The 25,708-nt window shown below is 43.6% G+C and overlaps 1 protein-coding gene across 8 annotated transcripts in view; it reads right to left on the minus strand.

Moving 5' to 3' along the window:
* PDE1C (phosphodiesterase 1C) overlaps window positions 1–25,708 on the minus strand; it is a 352,044-nt gene that overhangs the window by 214,242 nt on the left and 112,094 nt on the right. For 2 of the 8 annotated variants that reach the window (XM_087767403.1, XM_087767433.1), the window contains exons 1-3: window positions 24,913–25,071; window positions 24,277–24,379; window positions 3,571–3,597 (exon numbers count right to left, since the gene is read on the minus strand). The exons of 3 other annotated variants lie outside the window; for them this stretch is intronic. In XM_087767403.1, coding sequence (XP_087623529.1) covers window positions 3,571–3,597; window positions 24,277–24,377 — 128 coding nt within the window. In that variant the 5' untranslated portion in view covers window positions 24,378–24,379; window positions 24,913–25,071. Of the gene's footprint in view, window positions 1–3,570; window positions 3,598–24,276; window positions 24,654–24,686; window positions 24,846–24,912; window positions 25,072–25,708 lie in introns of those variants that run through there. 3 more of the 8 variants (XM_087767422.1, XM_087767413.1, XM_087767441.1) reach the window with 3 other exon arrangements.

Here is a 25,708-nt window from a genome sequence, read left to right on the forward strand (position 1 = left end):
GGGAAGGCTTGACGTTCCAGCCATGTGTTTTGTATCTTTTTTAATTAGAGTACAATCTTTTTTAAAGAAATCACATTAGTATTTTGCAGGACCCATCAGGATGCTTCTTTCAGGGTCACAGCCATATTTCAAAGTCACTTTGGTTACATTTCCTTTTCTACTTTGTACTTCATGTGTAGCATTAACAGGTACTCAGGGGAAAAAAAAACCATTCATCCACAATGGATGGATAAAATATCAGGGCTCTTTTTACTTGACTTTTTTCTAAAATGACTTCATCATAAAAGAAGCATTTGCCTCTTAATAGAAAATTAAACTGTACAATTAACCAACATGCAGCTAAACTAAAACAACACCACATGCAATTCTGTTACTGGCAGAGTAAAAATGCATGACTGTAGACCGTAATGGAGGAAAATGTATGCCATGTAAGCTAGCCCAGATCACTCATCTGATAAATTTTGAGAAGAGAAATAGGACTTCAATGAGTCCTTAGAAGTGCAAAACTGACTGCACTAGCTGAATGTCACCCAAGCAGACAAACCTAATCCAGGAGGGGATGGCCAAAGGCTACTTGAAAGGCTCATTTCCCTTTTAATCTCCCAGGGAGCTGAAGGTGCAGAGTGTCTCTCAGGAAAACATGAGCAGCCCACAGCTGGGTGTCTTCAGGACAACGGGAGTCTCAACAGTCATATCAAACATGACTGAGGTCTCAGGTGCTCCAGAAGAAGCAAAACCAATCCAGGATCTGAAAGTTTAAGAAAGCTTTGGCTTCCTGTCTAGTTCTCCCTCTTGCTGACTACCCCTCCAGTCACTATTTAATAAGCTATCTACTAGTCACTTACCCAAGGGGAACTAGATGGAAGAATGATAGATGACCCAAGTTCTGATTAAATATCCTGTTTGTCTGGTATTGCTGTGATTAATCTACATCACAGTTCAGTGGTTCAGATGCAATTACTAGGTTGGGACTAATGAAATTAGGGTTGTCTAGACAGCTGTGAAACTTCCAACTTTATGAGGAAAATCATATCGGTATATTATTGTTATAAAAGCATTTGAGTCAACTCAGTTAACAGAATGATCAATGCAACAGTCAGTGCCTGTCACTTCCAATTACAATTTTAGAATGGCTCAGATTTTACTCCGACTCTTTCTCCTCAAGTTTTCTGGCACAAACCTCATCTTCCTTCCTAACAGGTCTGCGCTCAGGGGAAACCGTTTCTTTACACTGCAAGGTACAGAGGACAGCAGTGTTTCTCCTGCGTAACTAAGCAGTGTTTCTCCTACATAACTAAGTGCTGCTTGCTATCACCTAGGCATTCTTATGTGATAACACTCCCCAAAGAGAAAGAAAAGGAAGAAGATGCAAAAGCAAGCAAAAGATCATTTCAGTTCAGCTGCCAGTCACCCTCCACAGCCCAGTGACATAGGAACTGCCAAGATCATTTTGAAAAAACATAACAAAGGAAAAAGAAGGAAGCCCCACAACAGATAAATGTGAGAAATGAAGGTGGAGATCTGAGCCAAGTCATCAGTTTATGTTCATTGCTGGAATTACCAACTCAACAGAGAGATGCTACTTAAAACCAGCCTTTAAATGCACTGCTGTCCTACCACTTCCTTTTGCTGGATGTCACACTTCTGCATCAGATGGCAATATGTGCAATTTCCCATTTAGCATCGTACCTTCATCACACAGCAGGTGGCAAATTCAAGTCAGAAGCTTACTAGCCAGCTAGCTTGCCCTAGGTGCTGGCAAAGTGTGGTTCCCAGCCACAGCAGCTACCCTGCTGTGCTACACAGCCCTCCGGCCGGCAGCCAGCTCCCGCTGAGCACGGTGATCAGGAGTAGCTGCTCAGCAGTTGCTGTGTGCCGGTCCCCGGAGCGGCCTCTTGCCTCCGCAGAGCTCACACCAGTTGTTAGACAGGAGAAGGCCACGAAGCCTGTCTGCCCAGCTGCCGCAAGAGCACACACCATCAGTCAGGCAGCAGGCATGGGTAAGAGCAAGAGGAAAAAAAGACAGTTCAAAATCCCATGGAGCACAAAACATAACCCTGTAATGGTACCTTTAAACAGACTGACATATTCAATTCTCTGTATGTCCTTGATACAACTGTGTATTGGGCTTGTAGAAGCTTTTAACATACTTCATCTCTCTTCTGAGGCTTACAGAAACTCTCCCATACAGAAACTCTCCCGTACAAGAGATGCTGAATACAAACCTCTCTGATGACATGGATACGTACACAGAAAACACACTCAAAAAGACACAGTGCTCAGTACAACGTGAGCAGTGCAGGGGACACACACACACAGAGCGATCATTCATTCTGGAAACCATCTCAGCCCCAGAACAAACCCTCTTGCAGCAACTCGAGACCTCCGGCCAGAGACATGTTCATAATTAATTAACAATCATGGCAGCAGGAAGGGAGACAGGGGGAAAAGTAGAGCTGCAAACAGAACTACAGCGCCAGCACCACATTTAGAAAAACAACTGGGAGCATGTTTACCTTCTCCCTGTTCTTGTGTCTCACACTACGCAATGCCCACCTGCACAGTTCAGCACAGAAATCTCCAAATCAGTATTTTCCACTAAACTGTCATAGCTCAAACCCACCTAATCCGTGACTCAAGCCACCACACTTCAGTCTCTTGTGGCTCTGACACACAAGCACACAGGTAGCCTGTCCTGCCAATGCTGCATTGGAGTGATCATCTTCAGCACAGGGTGACAGCAAACAGGAGGGGTGGCTGTGATGTCTTAGCCCATCGGATCATCATGTTGGCTTATCTGCCAGCTCCCTCCATCATCACACAACATTAAAGGACACATTCAGCACGAGCTGCAGGGTTTAGTCTTTAGGAAGCACTCTGCAGGAGTCTTAAATCCTGTTAAAGTCAACATGAACTAAAGATGCTCAGCACGCCGTGAGGTTAAGTCACCATTTAGTACTCCACATGCAGGGGAGGGGGAGTCAGCTCAGCACCAAAAAACTTTGTGCTGCAAAGTGGATGCTCTGAAGCAACCACACACAAGGGTTCCAAAGAAAGAAAAATGCATCTGTCAAAGACCCCCATTGGGCCTCCCTCCTGCAAGGAGGCGGGAAGATAACTAGATCAGGTAGCTGTAATAGGGCCTGTTAATCAACAGGATCCCCATCTTCCTTCAGTCTCCTGCAAAGGCACAGATCATTAGCAACACTACAAGCCCACAATCCATTTTGTTATTACAGCATGAGTAAGTGATAGCAGTTAGCACCAGCAGATCTTGCATAAGGAACAGAGTGACGTTTATTAGGGTTTGACCTTCAAGGATAAATCTTTCTGTCCTTACTCAGGGAGAACTACCACTAACGTAAGAGGGGAGAACTACTGACAGCAGCACAGGGGATTTGGAAAAGCAGCAGTGCAAGATGGACCTTCAAAGGGGGAAACAATCAGTAGAATGGCATTTCCCCGGGAACAAAACCAATCTGGTAATAGGAAAATCCTCCTTCAAACCCCCTAACAAAAAGAGACAGATGATGCACAAATACCTTCCAGTCCTCTGCGATTTACTCTTACCTCTGTGATGTTTTCTTGTATTTTCTCCTGCAGGAAAAGAACAAAATACAACTGAGATAAGAAGGCTCCACTGGTGAGGGGGAGAAAAGGAGAGGGTCAGAAATCAGGAGCAATTGAGTGAAGTCACTTCTGCCATGAGATTGCCCCAAACCTGATGTAGCCCTTCCCTTTTGCTAACCTCAGTGGTGGTTGCCACTAACTTCAGTAGAAAAAGGTGTGTGTTTGCCTGTATGCACATCTTGCCCTTTTCTTGTAAGACAGGGTTACTGCAGCTGGGAAAGAATGGGTTACTACTCTAAATGACTTAACAGGAAGTCCAAGTGGCAGAAACTTACTTGCTAGTAGTAAAGTAGTTTTTATGTCTTCAAGCAGATAAGTATGGCCTTATCTGTGGAGATCCCACTAAGATGTAGTGGTGGTGATGTGACACATCCAACCACATTGGGCTATAGTCACTCAGTGGAAAACCCCAGCTGCTTTACAGCAGACTTGCTCTAAAAAGAAAGTCTAGATCCTAGCAAGTTCTCTACTCCACCAAATCCCAGATACCACACCGCAGAGCTTCACTTCGTTGTACGTATCTCGGGACCTAATTGACCTGAGCCCAGGAGTAGGAATGGCAAGAGTGCATAAGCATACTGATAGCACCTCTTCTCATCCCCATCCCTTACACCACATCAATTGTGACAAACACTGTAAACTGCTTACTCTTCTTAGCACATTGGATTTTGTCTTCTACAGCAGGCAATGGCAGAAGCTGCTAACGCCCAGAGTAGGGCAATAATCATGAGCCCTCCTGCACGGTTACATATTTGGCCATACAGTTAGCTGCAGTGGTGTATCTGCACTGTATGCTGTCTGTGAGCTCTTGCTCCTACAACAGCTTTTTCCAATGGCTTTGCACAGTGCCTGGAAAAACAGGGCATTGATCCCACTGGAGCTCAGCCCTGCTTTTGTGTTTTAAAGTAAAGCTAATGATCTCTAAACTTAACCAGTAGTGACAGGAACAAGTCTCAGTGTGATCAACACCCTTTGTTCAGCCATACACTAACAGACAGGTCCCACCAGATCAATATACAGGTAATATTGTTAGAATGGGTGTACTGCTATAAGCATCAAGTTCTGCTGTTTCATCTCTGATACTACTGCACGTGGAAAATTATGGCTAAGTCAGCCCCAGAAAACCCAAACAAGGGGCATTGCTTCTTAAAAATAAGAAGAAACATGGCAAAAAGGAATGTAGTGCTATTTTCTACTTAATGAGAAGCATGAATAATGTCTCCTGGCTGTCAAATGTTTCATCCAATATTACCTTTAGAAATCGTACTCATACTTGTGCCTGCTTCTGTATTCTATGTTAAAATCATAAAAATCCTAGATATTTACTTTAAAAGGATTTAAAAATATTTCATTTACACTTTACTGTGTGAAGAATTACTTATTTAAACCTGAACAGATGCAAAGGAATAACAGAGCAAACATTCATAGCAGTATCAAGATTCTAGTTTCCTGGCATTCAGGATGCTGACACAAGCAGAAGCCCACTTGGACACATCTGACTCTAAGGGAATTTTTCATTTTACTTTCAGAAGGGTGAAAAGTAGACATTTCACTTTGAAGAGCTTGTATTCGGAAGTTTATAGTCCGACAAATAGAGAACCTCACTAGATTTTCTTGCAAAAAGAAAATGCTGAAAAAAAACCCACCTGACTGGCCATTCCAAACCAGGTTGATTAAAATTATCTTATTCCCAAGAAATACAGATTTGTTTAGATTTTTATTTCTGCTACATCGCTTCTTAAATTTTCAAATTAAGTTATTTACAAGTTAATTCTTTCCCCTCAAAGTGTCTTACGGTGCATTCCAGCACTGTCAGAACTATTCTTCCCTTTATCAGTTAGTGACTTTCACGTCATTTTATAAAGTGTTTCTCTTTCAGCCAAGCTTCACGTTTGAGCAAAGACACCATTCATTAACTCCTGATTAGCTAAAATTTCCTTGTATGTTTTAAAGAGGTGACCCAGCCCTAGGCTGCTCTTTGCATTTGAGTAATAACATCACTTTTCTGATCAGTTACACTTTCAATGCTCCTTTTACTCAAGAATATTTTTACTGCATTAGAAAACCGTGTACTATCAGAGATGACAGTGCTAGGAAAAAAGCATTTGCCTAGTCACAGGAGTTTTAAAAAACATACATACTTTTTTATTATTATTGTTTATTGTTTCCACACCTGCAGTCCAATTACAGTCAAGGTTTACACGTACCAAGTTAGTAACTGCATTTACTAGCACTGAATTTGCACATTACAGTTGAGGAGAACCTAACTAAAAGAACCCTTGTTTATAGACTCAGTATCACTACTGCATGCACTTGCTTTAAAAGGAACACCACTAGCAGCTTCTGATATCCAGCAAAAAAATTCCTGTATGCCTGAACTTCCAGCATTTCAAAAACAAGGCCTGACAATGCTACTCACCAATATAAAAAGATAGCGTTGATAATATAAAGCTGTTTCTAACTGTAAGTCTTTAACTTTGTTTGGAAACACAGACAATGTTGACATCTACCTGCTTTATGCTTACAAACCATCGCTTACACCTGCCTTCCATTAAATGAGATCACTGCAAACAAGGAAATTAGAAGGGGCCTCTTTTAATACCACTGCCACCATCAGTGGTTGGCTGCATTCAGCAACCATGTGTGAGTTAACAAGAGGAAACTGGAGGGTGGGGATTTGGTCTTGCTTGGGTTTGTTTGGTTGGGGTTGTTGTTTGGTTGGTTATTTTAAAAAAGATGTGGGACAAGCCATCCTGGTTCATCTCCCCAGGAGGAGTCCACGCAGTGAGGAACTAGCTGCTAAATTGTCTTTAGCAGATGCTCTGGGATAAACAGACACATCTTCCAGTCAAGCTCAAAGGATGTGATTTTCTGAACAAACCCAAGCTATTCCTCTTTCCCAGGAGCAAAAGAATGAGAAAGACCTAAAGGAAGTGGCGTTACAGCTTCCCACACCTCTGGGCTGTCCTGTGTTCATGCCTGCAAGAGGCTTTTTGATATTACCAAATCTGTGTAAGTTCATTTTCTTTTCCCGCTGCACACGTGCTGTGCCAGAAGATCTGCCACATCCATTCAACTCCTGTTACCTGCTGTGGAATGTATTACTCATAGGTCTACATTTAGCTTACATTTAAAAAAATAAATTAGAACAAGGTAGATTTTTTTCATGCTGAAGAGAATTAGCAGGTGACTCACACTAGGTAGGCCCTATATTACTAGTGTAACCTAGAAATAACTTCACTCAACTTAATGCAATTACACCTGCACGAGTGTAGTATGAAGTGAGTCAGTCCTAATACAAGAAGGTTGCTGGAGACTAATGAAAATAAATCCAGTAAGAGTTTTAAAAATAGGTATTTTGTAACAATCAAAACTAAACAAAGAGGTGGGTAGGATGAAATTTCTGACTCAAATGAGATAAAGTCAACAAGAGAGTGGAGCCCGCTATTTCAGTATCTGCTCTTTTGGGGATGCCTGGATCCTTTGTGTGGCCAGAGGAACACAATATACTGGCCCAACATAAAATTAAGACAGACTTTTGAAGGTATTTAAGCACCATAAGATGTAGCTAGCTACAGCTATATGGGCACTCAACTCCCATTGAAATAAATAGACGTGCAAAATTTCTCTCTGTGCTTCGATGCCCGTCAACTTCTTTAAGGCTAAGTATCTGTTCCCAGGGTTATGTTTCTACCTCTGCCATTTAATTCTGATGCACCCTCAGGCAAATTGCTTTCTTCCTATATTTCCCCTTCAGACCCTTTTCCATTAGTTTGTTAGCTCTTCAGGGTTGTGGCTTTAGCTGTATGGGGTTTTGCACATCAATTTGCACATCAATTGCCCCCAGTGGGGCATAACTGGAGCCCAAATAACACTACTGTTGAGTTGTTGCAAAAAGCTCCCACGCTTCCTGTGCATCTAGAAACCTAGAGATTAAGAGAATTTAACAGAAACACACAAAAACGGTGTCTGAAACTGTGTCTAATGATGTTCTCAGGCCTTATTTTTCTGAGAGAGCCAAGTGAGTTAATGCGACTGAGTAGGTATGGAGAGGAGTGAGGGCGGAGGGGTTGGGGGAATTAAGTAACTCTGCCAACTGCTCTGTTTTTGCCCCATAATCATACAATTCAGAATATCAACTAGCTAGATGAATTGCTCTTTCACTCCTACACGGCCTCTGAAGAATTACCTAAACCACTTAAATTTTTTTACTCATAATAGTGGCTTGGTTAACATGGTGTTATTCCACAGGGTTTGGTATTAATGGCATCTTTTCAGTATATGGAGTAAAACTGTGGGTGCTGCAGAAGTAATAGGAGGATCTTTGCCTAACTTCATCCCTGGAAATTTATACTAAAAACTGAAAGTTAATGAGCATCACGCTCTGCTCACACACTGCTCCTAGAGACTAAGGGTTACATCTGCCCTTGGTAAGGTCTCTGCAGGCTCCTAACTTCAGTGCAGTGATCAGCCTTAGGCCACCAGCTGATGGATGTGTGGTTAATGACCTGAAGTACACACAGGTGACTGCAGGTGACACTTTTCAGTGAGTTAATGCTTCCCAGCTCAGGAATGCCAAGTGCCACAAGCATGTCCTTAGGCTGCTGAGATGGTCAAGTGACTCAATTTTCAGGCTGAAGCTCAGAATCAGCGCTCACAGTGGCTTAATCTAATGCATTTTGTTTTGCTTGACCATTACAATGGGTTTGGAGGGCACACACCGTTGGTGAAAGCAGTTTAGCAAGCCAGATAGATCTTTGGCAGTCCTTAAAACTCAGTGGCCTGTGCTCTCCCCTTCGTCGGCTGACAATGTACAAGCCTGGATCTAACGCAGCATCTGCTTTCAGGCCGGATCAGTGCTTCTTCGTGAAAAAGAGGGCAACGACTTTTTAGGGCACTGAGAGACTAGCTAAAGGGAATCTGCTTCAGCAGTTTAAAAAGATACTGCCTGCAGCCGCCTTGCGTGCAGCGCCCTGCCATGGGTCAGCACCCTCGCAGCATGGCTGGCGGATGCGAATGCATCCCTGGACACCAGCGGCTTCAGTGCAAAGTTCGGCCTTTTGGCTTAATCTGCCAACAACGGTGGCTTTAAGCAAAGACGCCGAGTTTCGTACTGCCGCAGCCGAGGCGTGCTCCTTACTGCCCGCTCCGTGGTGGAGGCAGAGAGGCAAAAGAAACTACTAGGTCATTAACTCCTCCAGCTGATGCAGCAAGCCTCACCAGAGCTTGCCTGCTGTACCCTTATTTTTGCTGCTGACATTGGTAAACATGATCAGAGCTATGCGCAGAGAAAGGAAACTCCTTCCTGAAGAGGAACATTTTACAAAATCTGCTTCTTCAGAGGAACCACAATTGTTAAAGAAAACAGTTGCCACGAGCAAATACTTAAAATGAGTTATTCATAGGCTCGAGGGGGAAGTGGGACTTTTCCTCTTCTATATTTAGAAGCTTTATAATTAGCACGTTTAAGATGTGAGTGGGAGCTTAATCATCCGTTAACAAAAGCACCCAACAACGTCTGTCCTTCAGTACTGGAGTCCCACCACGTAGGTAGCTCACGCAAGCCAGAGCTATTCATCTTCGCTTCCCTGCAGGGCTCCTCTCACCAGCTCATTCGGAAGTGCAGAGAGAAAAGGCCACTTTACCACGATGAAACATCCACCTCGTAACATGCACATTTTCACGGGTCTTTTTCTTTTCTTTCCTTTCCTGCCAGAGCTGGGCTTCTGATGTTAGATGACACTACTAAAAGCCTGTTTCATCGTCTAGCAAACCAACAGTGAGATAAGTGATGAAATTTGGCAAAAGAGAAACAAGTCTGTCTACAGGTCAAATCTGGAAGACTCTTCCTGCTCTTTTGTTACCCATCAGTGAATCTATGGTTTTACTGAATGATATCCCTCCCCTTCCTTTTTCTGTAAGAGCCAGCCACAATTCATGTTTACTGCTGTTGTCCCCAAATCCTTCCAGCTCATCGGCCCAGAATCCCCAAGGTCTCCCCTCGATGGCCATGTCTAGGCAGGAGGTTGAAGAGCATTTCCCAGCTCCTGAGCCCAGGTGCCCTCTCTGGCCATATCATGGTGGCGTAGCAGTTCGTACCGGGGGTAGGCGCCGTCCCCCTGTGCATCACTCCCCAGGAGAGGAGGCTGGGGGCTCAGATCAAGCTAGATTTTCTGACTGATGGGATCACTTCAATAAATCGCAAATCTTCTCTCCCAGCAGCTCGATATTCTGAATCATGCAGTGCATTACCAATTAATCGCCAACATCACAGGATTAGTGATGCATTTACACTACGTTACCAAAGCCCATATTAATAATCATGTATAAATCAATTCACAAAAACCCAATCTCACAGCACAGACTACGGACCGGCATCTGTCAAAGCCCAGAATCCTGTGGGAGCCCTGACCAGAACTCAGAAATATACTGAGATTGCCAGACTTCAAAGGGTATGATGCCATCAACTCCTGCTGGGCTTTTAATTCCTTAATTAAAACAGGAAGACCAGCTTTCTTGTTTTACTCACTCTCCAGTCAATTTAAAAAAAAAAAAAAAAAGTTATTTATTTTTTCTTCCACATGGGCTGTTTACCAGAATACTGTGCTAAGTTAAAAACAATACAATCACAGACGCTAGTGACAGCAGAGGACAAGAAATTGTAAGAAGTGGGTGAGGAAAGAAGAAAAGATTTCAGCTGGTACTTGAAATTTGATGGAGGGTTTATGTGAGATTTTTAAAAAACAAGAGGAGTCGTTTTAAATTGGACCCTGAACTACATGGGGACATAGTTAAATCATGAGAGGATGACACAGTCCCTTGTCTCATTTTAAGCAGAGTCTGTGTGCTCTGAAGTATGGGCATGTGCAGTGCAGGCATACAAAGACAAGAAATGTTCACAACTTGAAACAGGTACGATGATGTCAGCAGAAACAGAGACAAGACAGTGGAGAGGCACAACAGATTTACAGCCAGAAAAGGAGGGGAAAACATTCATATCTTGGAAACAAGAAGTACTGCTACAAAGTGGAAGTGAAGCTTGACTTCAACTCGCAAACAGTAAATAATGTATGTAAATAATTCAAGGTCAGAAAATATCCTCACTGATTTTGCCCAAGGAAAATTCTATTTTGATAAATTTTAGCTGATCTGGCTGACCATTGAATTTCACCAGTCTAGCTACTGAGTTTTCTAAACAACTGGGTAAAAAAGAAACTTACAGCTTCATCTCCAAAATGGATTGCAATTGTTAGGACATACGAATGATCCATCGATGTCTCTTGTGTTACCTCTGCTTTGCTGTGGCCTTTTACCATGATAGGGCTCTTATCTGTGGCCTAACAAACAGTTTCCCACCTGGTCATTTGGGGTCTAACGTGTTTACCAAGTCCACGTGAAGCATAGCTGGAGAGGCAATGTGTTTAAATTCTCCTTACAGAAAAGCCTCTGTGATAGCACAGGCGGTGAGGAATTTCTTCTGCAGTACAGCTCAAGATAGCTGGATTCCCTTCTCTACCCATTTAGTAGAGTGGACAGAGCCTGGAGGTGTTACAGATGGGTGCTATGGATATGATCTGAGTGGACAGACATTAACAACGCTATTATACTATATGCTCTTATGAGACCTGATGACCTTAAATTGCACTCAAGTCCAAATTCCTTTGTTGTTCACGCAGCCAGAGTGCTGGGCACCAAAGCAAAGCAGGGATTCAAGTATGGGGAGGGGGAAGGACGAAAGGGGAAAGGGAAGTGGTAAGAAGGGAGTCACTCTTGAGATTTGCTCCTGCAGATAATGAGGATACGACTAACTTGACCTACTTGGCACTACAAACTCAACCCATGGCTTGATCTCATCTCCCAAGGCTAGTATAATGCAGCCACCTGTTGACCTTGGGCAGGAGGGTTGGGCAGGACCCTATACAGCTATAATGCTTTTATTCAAGCAGTAGCATGAGAGGTGTATTAGTTAAAGGTATTTTATTTTTGGCTGACATAAAGATGATCTATGATCAATTGTCATGATTTTGTTTAGCTTCATTTCAACAAAGGGCAACGATGGCTTGCTCAAACTTTGATAAGCACCACTGTTTCAGAAGAGGCAAGGTAACTGCTGTGTATCTTCCACGGCACAGTATGTGCACAAATGAGGAGAAAAAGCAGCATAGGAAAAGTTTACTTAATTGGTCTGCATTGAATACTGTATGTATAGGAAGGTTTTCAGCAAGTCAGTCTGAGGTACAGGGATCTTCAGGGAGCACTGGAAACCCTGCAGGGACAGCTGAGCATTCCAGCTTCCTCACCAAATGAGGTTTTCAGTAAGGCCAAGTCAGAAGGGCAAATTCAAATTCAGTATTGGAACTGCCCTGTACTGGCCAACAGACTGGATAGGGATTTTAATGTGTTGGCATCTTAACTACAAAAAAAGTCAGCAAACGTTCTAAAAACTTCTAAAAATATTATTTCATTCATGTAGATTTTGTACAGAGGCAGTACAATTACTGAAATCTTGAGGCTCTTCCTCTGTATTTACTCAGTTTTCCATCACTCCTCATGTAAAAAAAAAAACAAACCAAAACCAACCAAAACCATAAACAAACAAAAAACAACAAAAAAAACCCTGGCATTGCAGTTGGTGTGGATTTACCTGAAGAAAAAAATGAAGTAAAAAGTAAAATGGGTCTGTTTCTGAAAATCTAACCCTTTCAAAAGAATACAATCTACTGCTCATTCTGTCTTTTTTTTTAGTACACAACAAGCAAATTCTCTGGTGCTTCACACACACCACATTCCCAAGAAAAGTGTGTGCTCATAAAAATCCAGTTACAGGAAAGTACATTTCAGGAAAATAAAGTCCTAAGGTCTGAAAAGAATATAGAGCAGTTCTCGGTATTCATGATTAAAAAAAAAAAAAAAAGATAAGGATTATCAAATCACCATAGTGTATGACCTTCACATATTTACTATTTGAAAAATACATGTATACTTAGTCTGACCCAGTGTTGTTTTCTAGCTGGACACTCCAGATGAGTTACGGAACATTTTGGCTCTGAAATTAGTAAAGGTGATGACCTGCAAAGGACAGGATGGGTGGTACTTCAACAAGCCTATTCTGTAGCCTCTCCCACTGGAAGAGATTGTGGCGCTTATTGCACAATGGGATCAGAGGGGCCAGGAGGGAAGCATACCTCCCCGCTGCTCTGAGCATAGATGTGCTTCACAGTGTGCTTACACGCCAACACTGACCTCTGCAAGTGGGATGCCACTTCCTTGCTATTACAATGTTTCAAAAAAGGGAGCATATACGCAACCTTTCCTGTGCATTCTTTAGTTGTATCCTGTTGGTTTCACTAAGAAAAGAGCTTGTGAAAACGAGTCATATCAACAAGGAGTGTAAAAGGGAACAACAGTTCCTCTTGGAATAAAGTAAAGCAGAATTTTGCAGAGCACATATAGGGGCAATATTGATGTCTCATGTATGTTGGAAGCACGTAATACTCTTAAGCTGGAGTTCCATTCCCCCAGTGGCAAAAAGCTGTTAGACTCTGGAAGAAACAAGCATGTACAGATTAAAAACTTATTTTAATCACTGCTACTATGTAAAAGGAACATATTCAGATTCTGCAGGGGCCAAACAGGCAGCTGTCCAGTTTGTTTCATGCAGGGTGGCTCTGTGATTAGTTACAGCATGCACGACGATGGGGAGGGGGGGAATCATTCTTCATACCCTGGATTAAATATCAAGACAGGAAACATGGACTGGAATTACATCAGACCAGACCAGCCACGTGCGTGAAGTCACTAAACAAATCTGCATCTTGCCCTAAGCTCTAGTAAATCTATCAGCCTGTTGCTTGTTATTGTTTCCCCCTCCAACCTTCCTCCCCCCAAACACAACCCACTCCCTCTGTCTGCTAGTAGACAGCTGGTGTGACGCAGAATTTTAAATCTCATGTTTTTGTGCCAGGCCCTCTCCTGACTCTGGGTTACAGACTGAAACACTCGGATTATTGTTGAACAAGCCTAAACATGGGGTGAAAAAATTGCTGCACAAAGATGCAGTGTTCCCTTTCCAAAAGAAGGTTCATTTCCCCATCCCCACCTCCCAACCGTCCTCTCCTTCAGCACGCTGGTCGTTTTTAAAAATTGTTCAAGCCTTTTAGCAACACTACTTTGTGTAGCGAGCCAGGACTGCTGTTGTCCTGACAGTGCTTCCTCATTAACAGACCAATTATTAAATGTCACTTTTAGGAAAAGGCAATATTTAAACTTCTTGTGAAGAGCCAATGCTCTTTTTCTGGGCTTCCCAGCACTCTGTGTTTCTCCAGGAGCAGAGATGTTACAGAGGGAAGTCATCTGAACAACGATGGGCCTCTGGGATAGCCAGTGCAAGCCTGTTTGCAGAGGAAAAGTAGTTTCATGGAGGCTCCTGTCCTCAAAATTGCTGGTTGCAGCAGGCTCAGCACATTCAGCAGACTGCCTGCTACTCTGCCAACACCATTTCTGTATCACTACAATGTTATTCTCTGCAGAGAGTAAAGAAGGTTGCCCATCTTTCCTTCCTCGACCCCCCCAGGCGTGAATGACCTGGGTGTGGTGGCACACAACTGGCTCCACAGTGCTAGGCATGAGGGCAGAGGGATGAAAGAGGGGAAGGAGGAGAGGGAGAGAGGCGGCATCCGCCACCATCTGCAGCTCAGAAACGCTGCCCTGCGGTCTCGGCGTGGGAATTCCTCGCCACACGGGGGAAACTTCAGGAGAGGGAACTGGGACGGACGGGTGGGTGGATGGGAACAGGCGTTGAGCATGCATACAGAGAATGGAGGAGGCTGTGCGAGATTTCTATTCCTTAAGGCCCTACTCCATGCTGTCACCAGCTGTCTCACAAGCATCTAGATGCCACAGCAACCATGAGGGAGGGGGGTGTGCCTTCAGAAGCCTCAGATATAAAGATGTATTTAAATAAGCAAGTCCTGTCCTTTCCATATACCAGGTGCCATGGTTGTGACAGCGACTTTAGTTCTTAAAAGTTTGGCTGCTGTAAGGGAGGAGCCAAGTTCCCTGCCTCTGGCCCAGAAGAGGAGCAGATGTGCCTCCATAAGGTAAATAGGTAATTCAAAATGCAACTTGATGTTTCATAGACTGTGAGGCTAGGTGGGACCATTATGATCATTTACTCCAAGTTATTCAGCAAATTTGCATAACTCAGGAATTTCATTCTTCTCCATTTGCAAGAAGATATCTTCACTGCAGTTGAGCTAATTAGAAACAGGTCTTCTAGAGATCGCTGAGCATGTATACAAAAGCCTTTCTCTGCAAAGCACTTTAAAGACGCTCTCTGTACGACATGAATGACTTCATCTACACATCCAGTCAAACTGCATCCAAATCCGTAGGCTCTCTGCACCTGGAACACCAGTGCAAAGAGGGAAAGATCACTGCACAGACAATGCTAATGGGAACACTGGGAGGGAGAATTTTGACTGGTGTTACAACAAGAATATGGCCAAGATACCAAAGAAAGTTCCCCCATCCTCTAAAGAAACAAAGCAATGGCCTCCTGAAGAAGAGACCCTCATTCGCCTGAATGAAGACATGCTCAGAAGGTGACACCGAAGCAGTGTTTTGTTCAGCATTTATAACCAGAGGTGTTCTTGCAGCACCCAGGCTTTCCTTCAAGGTCTCCTGTTAGAATCTGAGTGAGGAAAAAAATACTGCGCCACAGACTGGGCAGCATTTTCAAATGCCCTTAAAGGCAGCCCTTGTCCCTGTGATTTTCAGCAAAACACAAACTCCTAAATGACTTGCATATAAGTTGTGCTATGAGCTATTTTCATCTTGAAGTAAATAAATCTAACAAATGTTTACATGTAGGGACCTGAAGAACTCACAGGACTATCTCTTTCCCCACCACCTTTTTTTTTTTTCTAAAAAAAAAGCGCTCTGTGGTTCTCCTCTCCACCCTTTTTATGAGTCAGTGTGCTCTTTTGTAGATGATCTCCCAATTCTCCACTCCCAGCTTCAACCCCCACATCTTCCTTTCCTTTCACTTTTCAAGCAAGTCTGAAAAAAAGAGTTCTCCCATCTGACTGTAGCTGTCCCTGCTGCATCAGTATGTGTATAGGAGCATATTTAAATTGTGTATTCAGACTCTTTGCTTAGCAGACACCAGTAACTGCTTACTGCTAGTGAATCCCAGAAAACCAGCTGCTCCACAGGAGGCATGGGAGGAAGTGTGATCTGAGCATCATTTACAGCAACCATCTGAAATGCTCAGCCTTGCAAGGGGGTTTATGCTCTACTTCTGCTCCTTTGCCCTTGGATGCTCGCTGTAGCTTGTGCCATGAGCTCTGCAGGGACTCCCTGCGTGCCACAGCTGTAGCTCAAGGGCTCTGTAGCTGCTAAAAATTGCACAGATCTTAGGTTTAATTTGTGCTGATCTTGGTGTTGAAATGAGATTTGTGCCAAGCTAGGATTCGTGCTACAGATGGATATTGTGCAACTTTCTGTCTTGGCTAGGAGTTTTGTGCATTAATAGTATCTGTCCCTAAGAGTGTAAGAAATCACTCCTAAAGTGATGACACAGACCTACTAATAGCCACTCAAAGTGTCACATTAATAACAAAATGACTCCACAGCTTGACAGATATGGAAGAAAAGCATGGAACTTATCATACATGTCTATACGCATCTTAATAACTAAATTGTCTCCTACATCTCTCTCTCCAAGAAAGATTATGACAGTCCTCTCCTGCTGCATGCCTGAGCTCACATGGGCTTCTCCAACCAATGTCACCAATTGCTGGGTGTGAAGGTCCTCTCAAAGAAGGCAAGGCAGACTGCTGTGACATGAATTGGTCTCCTTGGCAGAGAAACAGCCTTCCAAACCTCTTCTTGACAGCCATGTAGAGCTATGGCTCTCTGAGAGCTCTGCACCCCCACTTCTTGGCCAGGAAAATGCAAAAATCCCCAACGTGGACATTACCAATTTTTTAGAGGAATCCTGATTCCACTGAAGTCAACCAGATGAGTTTATCATAACCAGTTTCACCAGAGTTTGAGCTGCAGTCTTAATCTACTGCAAAATTTTAATTCTGGTTTCTTCGTATTTATGATTACACCTCCAAAATGAATCTGCTTTTCAAATATCCAAGGCAACTGCAGACAAATTTTGGCAGAGGCCTGGAGCAGTACTGAGTCTGCTGGAGGAAGTACTATTGCTCAGCTACAATTCAGATTTAAGCACAAAGTTGAGCTTAACACTGTCAGAGAAAATTTTGCACCGTCACAGGGCTAAACTATTTTTTTCAAGCCATAAATTACTTGGAAAACCTAGCTTTTCAAAGAAAACAAACAAAAAAATGCTCCAAAGACCAGGAACTGGATTCTAATTTCTTCCCCACAAATGGAGGGGCATCAATGAGGTCTTTCTTTCCAGTATTTCCAGCACAGTTCAGGAGATCAAAACCAGCCTTTTGAATCTAAACAAGCCCTTCTAGAAAACCTCCACTTTATCCAAATCCCCAGTGTTTTGAGAGCAATTCGCATCTGTAGAGGTATGTTTCACAGCTGCTATAGTGGTTTAATGGGTCAGCCCTAATATGTGAACCTCAACCTTCCCTCATCTACCAGTTAGGATCAGAGTCAGACCATTTCTAGTATTTTGAAGGGGCTGAAGTGATTTTTTGATGTAACAAGACGAGCGAATGGAACAGGAAAATCTCACATGAATTGCAGGAAGAAAAAGAAACACACTAAATAAAAATCCTTTCAAGGAGTTGAGTTTAACACAGTGTTTGAATCCACCAAAAGCTGGCAGATTAGGAAATGAGCTGGCCTCACAGCCTTTAAAACATGCACACACACACGCAGAGGATATTTCAGTGCTGTCTTCCATCAGGCTTTATTTCTTTCTGTATGGACTCCTATCCCACCGAGACAGTTTTAAAAAAGAATTCCAGAAAGAGACTCTTAATTTCCCTTTGACCTGAGGTTTAAATTCGTTTTCCCCAAAATAACTTTTTTCATATCCTTGTTTCCTATGCAGGATTGAAAGCTTTATAGCAATGATATTTGAAAAGCACTGAATTTAATATTACAAAGGGAGCCCCTTTCTTCTACGACAGACTGTGGTCTTCTTTTTATGACTGCTGAAATAAATAATTGCTTTTTGGGCTGCAAGTATGATTCATTTGTACTACCTCCAGAAGAATAAAAGCTTTTTTATGATTATGGCAAAAACTAGAGAGTGTATATTATTTCTTAGTCAACATTTTAGTATTAAACATGAAGTCTTCTCTCTTTTATTACCTACAGGACTCATCTATTGATTTAAGATTCAAATAAAAATCACTGGGTGGAACAAAGTAACGGAAGGACTGTGGCAAAATGTATCAGTTTACTGAATTACTACACCTCCAAACACCTACTTTTTAATTAACATCTTCTGAAGTTGCTGTTCTGCTATTTATTAGAATATATTCTCCCTTCTGTCCATTTGTCAGGCATGAGATTAGCAGCTGGCAGCACTTCTTCTGTTCCCCTTGATCCTTCAAGGACTCTACTGCAGGCAGTATAAAACAAGCTGTTACGGGTTAGTCTAACGGTAAAATTCAGACCTTCTTCACACCACGGGGAGAACAATATTATGGATCAACCAGACCCCGACAAACCTTAAAACTAGTTGAGTCATTCATACCCACAGAGTAGCTCACCGAAACTAAGAATCTCTAGGCCACGCTGGAGCGCTGCTGCCTCCAGCACGTACCTAGCACCCACTCACTAACCAGTGAGACCTTCTTAATCCTTCTAGGAATCATGACAACCACAGGAAAAGTGAAATTCAGACCTAAGAGGCCTACAGAGAAGTTTCCTGAAACGGTTCTCTGACAAATAATCCCTGTTTATGCTCATTAGGAAAGCCAAACGAGAAACAGGGTGGCTGTAGCTGTATTTAAATATGGTTGAAGGTAGCTCAGTTCTGCTCCCAGGGCAAACAGGGCTTCCGTTTAAATCTAGACCCTCAGGAGGTTCAGGAGGACTGAAACCAAGACCAAAGACAGCCCAAGTGCCTCTCTCACCTCCGGAAACAAATTAGCATATTCGTATTTTCCACTTGAAAACTGACTAATTTACACATTTCCTAACATAGTGGTGCTTTCTGAGGGGCTTTTTTAACTTCTACTATTTGCTGCCAGCTAAAATGTTTGGGGACAAAGCCCACTGTGTAAAGCGTGCCTCTGGAATTGAAGGGAGCTCTCTGTTTTCTTGTTTACGATGGCCACGTACATGAAAACGAAGCGGATCAGAATACTGTCACTGGCAGAACCAGCTGTTCTGTATGTGACATTTTTCAACTAAGGAAACCTAAAAATATCATAGAGAACATACAGATAAGACAGGGAAACAGATAACTGCGCGGTGGCACTCTAACACTTGTCAGATCGTCTTCAGTCACCAAGGCTCCATGTTTTCCCACTGAAATCAGTTGCTGCTTCACCATTTACTTCAAGAACAAATCTGGATCTTAGACAAATGTTTGCATTGGGACCTCTTCACTGTCGATAGGATGCACAGTGCTTTGCAGAGGAAGCTGGGGATATGCCCTAAGTGCTGAAATATTGTTCTAGGTCTTCAGCAAAAACATGAAGTTTTTGAAGACACTGATTTACATGTGTTTCTATCTTCTTTCCCTATCTGATTTCTCAGACCAATTCTACATTGACAGGTTTGAGCAGGAGAGTCCAAAAAATGAGTTCAAAGTCAAACATCCCATTTGAGTTGCAGTTCAGAGATTGCTGCTGTTTGTAGTTATCTTCGGCAGCATGAGGAAGCACTACACTGACAATGAGGGCATTTATTGTGTATTTAGCAATTTAACATTATAATGCCAGCTACTGGGAAGAAGGTTAAAGTCCATTTTATCTCCTCTGCTTCTGCAATGCTTAAAGCATTGCAGGGGCACCAGCAGATGCCAGTGATGCTGGTACTACTGTAATAGCTAGAAACCAAGGTTTTATTTTTCTGCATAAAAGCAACCAAAATCAAACCGAAAATATCTCCAAGCTGGGTCTTCAGCTGCTGTAAACTAGCACATCTCTACTGAAACTAGCAAAGCTCTTTGGATATATGCCTCTGCATTCTTCAGTGCCGTCAGACACAACACCCAATCCTAGTGTTGAAAAGGGCTTCAGTGCTTTCTCTGTTCTTGGGAAATCGTGAGGTAACTGAAGCCACTTCATGGAGCTTTAAGAGTCCTAATTAGCAGATGGGAGTTCACAGTCCTACAGCTAGGGGTCCAAGTTCTAAAACAAGAACGCACCAACACAGCCACCACTGCTCATACCTCCCTAGAGAAACCATCAGCTTGAAAAGCAACCATGCAGTCGAATTTTGAAATCAGGTCTCCAAGCTCTGCTGCTAACTGTGCCCTGTAATGGGTCCCACCTAATCTTAACCGATACGTTTTGCAGAACAGAAGGTCCAAGCTTAACAGAGTGAGTTATTAGCAACCTTAGGAGAGTGAAGGGCAGACTCATATGTAACTCCTGTGTATACAGCGTCCAAGCCCCGAGCTGAATAAGGCAAATCTGAATAAAAGACTGCCTTCTGGACAGGATCCATGGGCAAGGAAGACAGAACAGAGCAAGAGGCTTAAGACCCTTTTTCTGCCAGCAGCAGCTATTGAGAGCCATAAGCAAACAATCAACACATCCTTAAGAAACACAGTTTCTTGCAGGCTGAGCTTGTCAGCCTTCATGGGTGAGCACTGCTTGGGAACAAGAGGCAACTGTTCAAAGGCAGGCCCAACGTGAGGAAACAGACAGACATTCCTGCAGCCCAGCAGCAGCTGAGGAACCGAGAAGATCCACTCCTGAATTAAACACACGCTCAGCAGGAGCGCACGTATAGACCAGCACTGCGCAGAGGCAGCTGGCAGCCCATCAGCAGCCAGGGAGTGGGAGCGCGTGTGTGCTTGCGGGGACGGGGAGGCACGGGGTGCTGGGGAGGCACCACTTGCGCCCGGCGGCACTCCTGGGAGGCAGGCAGCCCTCCTGCAGCCAAGAGGGAAAGCCCCATCTGAGATATCCCTGAAGGGATGTAAAGCTGCTCCAGTCTGATTCATTTACAATGACGATGAAACTCAGAAGCGGGTCTGCTTCTGAGAGGTCCCTGCTGCAGGGAAAGCTGGTGCGTTCCTTCCCAGGGAAGACAGGACTCTGGTGGCTGCATGCCTGGTGCACACAGCCGTTTTGCTGGAGTGAGCTCCTACAAGGAGAAATCTGGAATAAACCTCTCCCTGACATTCTGCCACGACACAAGAAAAAAGGGCAAAATTGTCAGTTCTCAACTTTCAAGATTTTCCCAAGAGAGTTTCATATACCTCCAATGGTACCTTTCATAGAATCATAGAATCGTTAAGGTTGGAAAAGACCCTTAGGATCATCGAGTCCAACCATTAACGTATCACTGCCAAGTCCACCACTAAACCATGTCCTTTGCCCAGAAAACAGCTTATTCAGAAACCTTTCCTGGAAGTTTATTAATAATAAACCACTAAAAGATTCTTTTCTAAGCTGTGATTAAACCTAAATTAATATCTAATAGGTCATGTATAAAAGACAATGTTTATTTCATAGATCCCCGGGTTGAGACTCCCAAATATTTTGCCACAGATGACTTACTGCCCAGGGAGGCAATTTATCACTCTCCCTTAAACCTGAGAGAACACTACAGGTCCACTGCCTTGATTCTCTTATAAATTGCTGCACAGAATCATTAAGCCATGAATATATATGTGTCAAGTAAAAGCATTTCAGTATGTTATTGCATTAGTATTTTAGCTCATTCTTAAACAGTAAAAGCAAAAGAAATCTGTATATGGCCTAAGAATCATTGCCTCATACTGCTACGCTTACAAAGCAACCAGGCTGTCCTGACCAAGAAACCACATCTTGGAGAGATACGTAAGGGAAGGGAGGAGGAAATCCTTCCACTCCACTCCAGAGGCCAATTCAATATCTTGTCTGTCTCTTACAGCAACATACGACTCATGTTGCAACAGACACCTGGCTTCAGCCTCACAAAAACCTGCCCTTTGCCCGCTGTCCAAAAGACATCCCTATTCCTTGAAAATACATGCCCCATGCCCAGACCTCCAGAGGCCAACCATCCTGCAGGACAGAACTGTACCAGGCACATGGCAAAAAAGCCCTCACCAGACTTGCTTAAGCAGAAAAGACACTACATTCGGGGAGACTGAAAAGAGCCTCAGCTTAACCACCCTTTTGCAGCCTTTGGGTTTCCATTCCCTTCAAACCAAGCAGGCTGAGATGGGGTGAAAATTAAAAAAGCCCCCTTCCCCGGCTCCCTGGAAAAGCCAGGTATTGCAAGAGGTGATGAATATTGGTTTGTCCACTGAGTCAGGGTGAGTAAACCCACCAGCTGGCACTGGGGGTGGGACAACAGGGAGGAAGGTACCAGACTTGCCATGAGTGAAGTCCTACCAAGGAGATGTCCAGCCCAACACTGAGCACCTGAGACTGTTTAAATCATCACAGCCCTTCTCGTTTAAGAAGCCGTGTCAGGATCATGTTAGCTACTGGGTATCTGCCTGCTGCAGACTACAACTCCCCAGGCGGCTTCAGCCAACAGCGTGCTCTCTCTCACTACCTGTATAACACTGCCCTCATAGCACTGTTGTTCCTCGTAACGAATTCCTCTGCGATACGGCTGCCGGTGTACAAGGAGCAGGGGATAGAGGCGTCTTCTCAAGTAGTATTTGATCTCTCCAGGATGAAGCATCTTATTTAAGAGTTAATTAAGATAGTTGTGCATATCTAATCATTCTTCTTACACAGATAGGCATGCATAAAAACGGACAGGAAAAAACATGGAACATGATGCCAAACCTCCGTTTGCAACCAGTCTGTGTGTGTGTGTATGCATGAGCTAAAAGCCTCCATAAAATGACTGGGCATGGAAAATCTTCTACAGTCTTTAATTAGAGCAGAACACATTTCAGTTTTCATCTTGTGATCAAGAATTCTACAGAAAATCTATCTCCTCTTTAGACAAGGAAATGTTGAAACTCAGTAGGAGAAAGAATGTGTTTGTTACACTCACACACACTGCCAACAGAGAGGGCTATACTGAAAAACAGCCTGAGGTTTAGTTATTACAAATCTAGAATAAGTCTTAGTTTTGCCAAATTTCCAAAACACAGAAGAGACTGGAGCTTGATGTATAATATGCAGACACTGCCTTGTACTAACAGCAGGAGAGATCCTGAACTACAATGCTGCTGAAGAATTATCTGTGAACTTCAGGTGGAATCCAAACCGGCATGCTCCTAAACTCCATATTAGACAGAAATTCAAGGACTCCTAATACTACAGCATGGCACAGACTTGAAAATAAGAGGGGTTGTTTTGTGTGGCTGTTCTATTTGGAAGGCTTACAAGACAGCTGTCATCTACTTTGATTAAGTTCCTTCACAAAACAGGCTTCCTGGAGTGACGCCTTGAAAGAAATACATATTCATGCACGTCTCTTAGACTGCCTGGAGTCCTACAGAAGTTTTGGATATGCTTTACAAAATATGCCATCACTGCTCAGACAAAATAACACTCAAAGAGCAGCTCAAGTTTAACTTGGACCCATTTGTTTTCAGTTATTAGCCTACTCTTTCTACATTTTCTTGCTTCTGCTGTTTCCTACCCTCCTTGCTCCCTTCCCCCCCTCCCTGCTTTCCCTTGAGGGCTGAAATTTTAATAACTCTAACATGTGAGGCTGAAGAAAAAAAAAAAAAAACAACGGTTCTGAACAGAGGGAGGGATGCAGCTTAACATGGTAATGCTCCTCTTTGCCTTGGCCAAAAACTGATGGGCAAATAAATGCTTTGCTGCCAGTAATAGATCTTGCTGCTGGTAGACAGTATTTTACATACTGAGAATCTGAACGAGACGCCAGACATTGACTCTAAATAAGCTATGTAAATGCTACAGCCTATAAACTTTTACTTTTCTGCAGTGCCAAGTTCTTCTTTAAGCACAGGTACATTTTTTCTACTCAGGAGGCAGTGTCCCATCATTTCATGGCAAGTCAGGCTTAATGTATAAATTAATAAGTACAATCCAATCCACGGAACATGAATTTGCTGCCATTACAAATGCTGTTAGAAATGTTCTCCCATTGTGCCTTCTCTGACTATTTGGTCCTTATTACCCATGTCAGTGACAGAAATGGTGTACATTTACAGGGGAAAAAAAAGTCTTCTGTATGTTGCATCTAAGGGTAAGATTATTGAAAACAGAGGATCCAATTAAGTGCCACTCAGGCTATAACAAAACTTTTCTAGTATAGCAGCTAAAGTAATTAGTATCTCAGTAACTGCTTATATCTTGCAATGTCTCATTAACGACATTTCTACATTCCCATTGGAAAATGTTTGTTCAATGTAACAAGCAGTTCAATTTAAGGAAGCACATAGATCTTTTGCTAAGATTAAGTCACTGTATTTATGGAGAACAGGTGTGGAAACTCCTGGGAGATTTTGAAGGTACCAGCAAGACAGGAAAAAGAAAGTGCTACAATAATTTTGGCAATAAGAAGAAACGGGAGAGGGATATGAAAAAAAGTACTACTTACAAGCCTCGGAGACGAAGCCAGATTTTCTCTATTTGCTCTGGCTGTAGGTATTTCAGAGAGTTGCTCTCAAATTCTTCGATTTCCTTAGTCGGTGACTCCATAGCTGCAGGTTACCGCTTTGGTTAAAGCTCGTCGAGGACGGATGCTGCCCCCCACACATGCACACGCTCCACCTTTAACGCTGCCCGGGAGCAGCCAACATTTTTGGCAGCCACTTCTCCCCCCTCCCCACGAGTGGGGCTGCCTGGGCAGCCCACCAGCGCTCAGGTGTACGCAGGGGGCAGCTGCGCCAGCATGCCACCATCCTCGGGCTGACCGAGGGGATTAGAGGCTCATCTCCAGATTGCAAACCCACATGGATTTTTTCTTTTTCCCCCCTTTTTTTTTAATTTTCAATAAGCCAAGGATACAATCAGTAATACCAGCTGAGGGATCTTTATCAAGGGAGGAGGGGAGGAAAATCCCTTGCTCTCAACTGAGCTGTCTGCACGGGCAGCTGGGGAGTCGGGCGGCTGCACGGGTCCCAGGGCTGCGTGCTGCCTACGAGGCTGCCCACCGCTGCCGCCACGCGAGTGGCAGCCCACGGTGCCTCCAGGCTCGCTCCCCCCACCCTGGCATTATTTTTTTTCCACTTACCAGCAGCGCTGCCGACAGGCTCGAAACCTGACAACTGAGGAAAAAGTCGTCTGTCAGCATAGCCCAGGCACGGCTTCTCTCTCTGCCTCCCTCTCTCCCGCGCACACACAAACACAGGCGTGCGAGAGAGAACAGGCTACTGGAGAAAGGCTGGCTCTGATTAAAAACCCAACCAAGCCAAACCATTTAAAAAAAAAAAAAAAAAGGAAGGGTAAATTACAGAAAGTGAGCGACTCACTCCTGGCAACCAGCCATCTGCTTCATTGCAGTCAGCCTGCTTTCCTGAGAGCACGACATGCAGCATGGGCTGTAAGGCTTCAACTGGGGCAAACCCCACTTTTAAAATAAATAAATCTGTAAAGAACCATTGCCTAAAGCACCCCAAAACACATCAGGGGAAGTCCATACACTGACGAGAGATCAAGCCTAACACGTTAGTCATGGATATATCGATGCCTTTCAACAAGAACCACAAACAATATATTATAAGAGAACACGTTATTCATAATGCATGAGGCTTGAAACAGGAGCTATGGATCAGACTCCAGAGGTTTACGCAGGGGAGGTTAAAACTCAGTTCTGCAATAGGACGCCTGCCTCCGGGTCCCCTGAGGCACCCCCGTACGGACCCCAGGCACAGCAGGGACCAAGGTATGGGGCATTCCTCTCTACACCTACTGGGTCCCTGCTCTGGGCAGGAGGAAGGACAGGGATTTCCTTCATCGCACTGACCCTATCAATCACCTCTCACACTCTGCCAAGATCCCCTGCATGCGTCTCTTTAGTTAAGGTTATT

This window comes from Nipponia nippon, unplaced genomic scaffold, assembly GCF_047370975.1.
Source record: "Nipponia nippon isolate SJK-2023a ecotype South Korea unplaced genomic scaffold, ASM4737097v1 scaffold_1, whole genome shotgun sequence".
In the NCBI taxonomy this organism is placed as follows: domain Eukaryota; kingdom Metazoa; phylum Chordata; class Aves; order Pelecaniformes; family Threskiornithidae; genus Nipponia; species Nipponia nippon.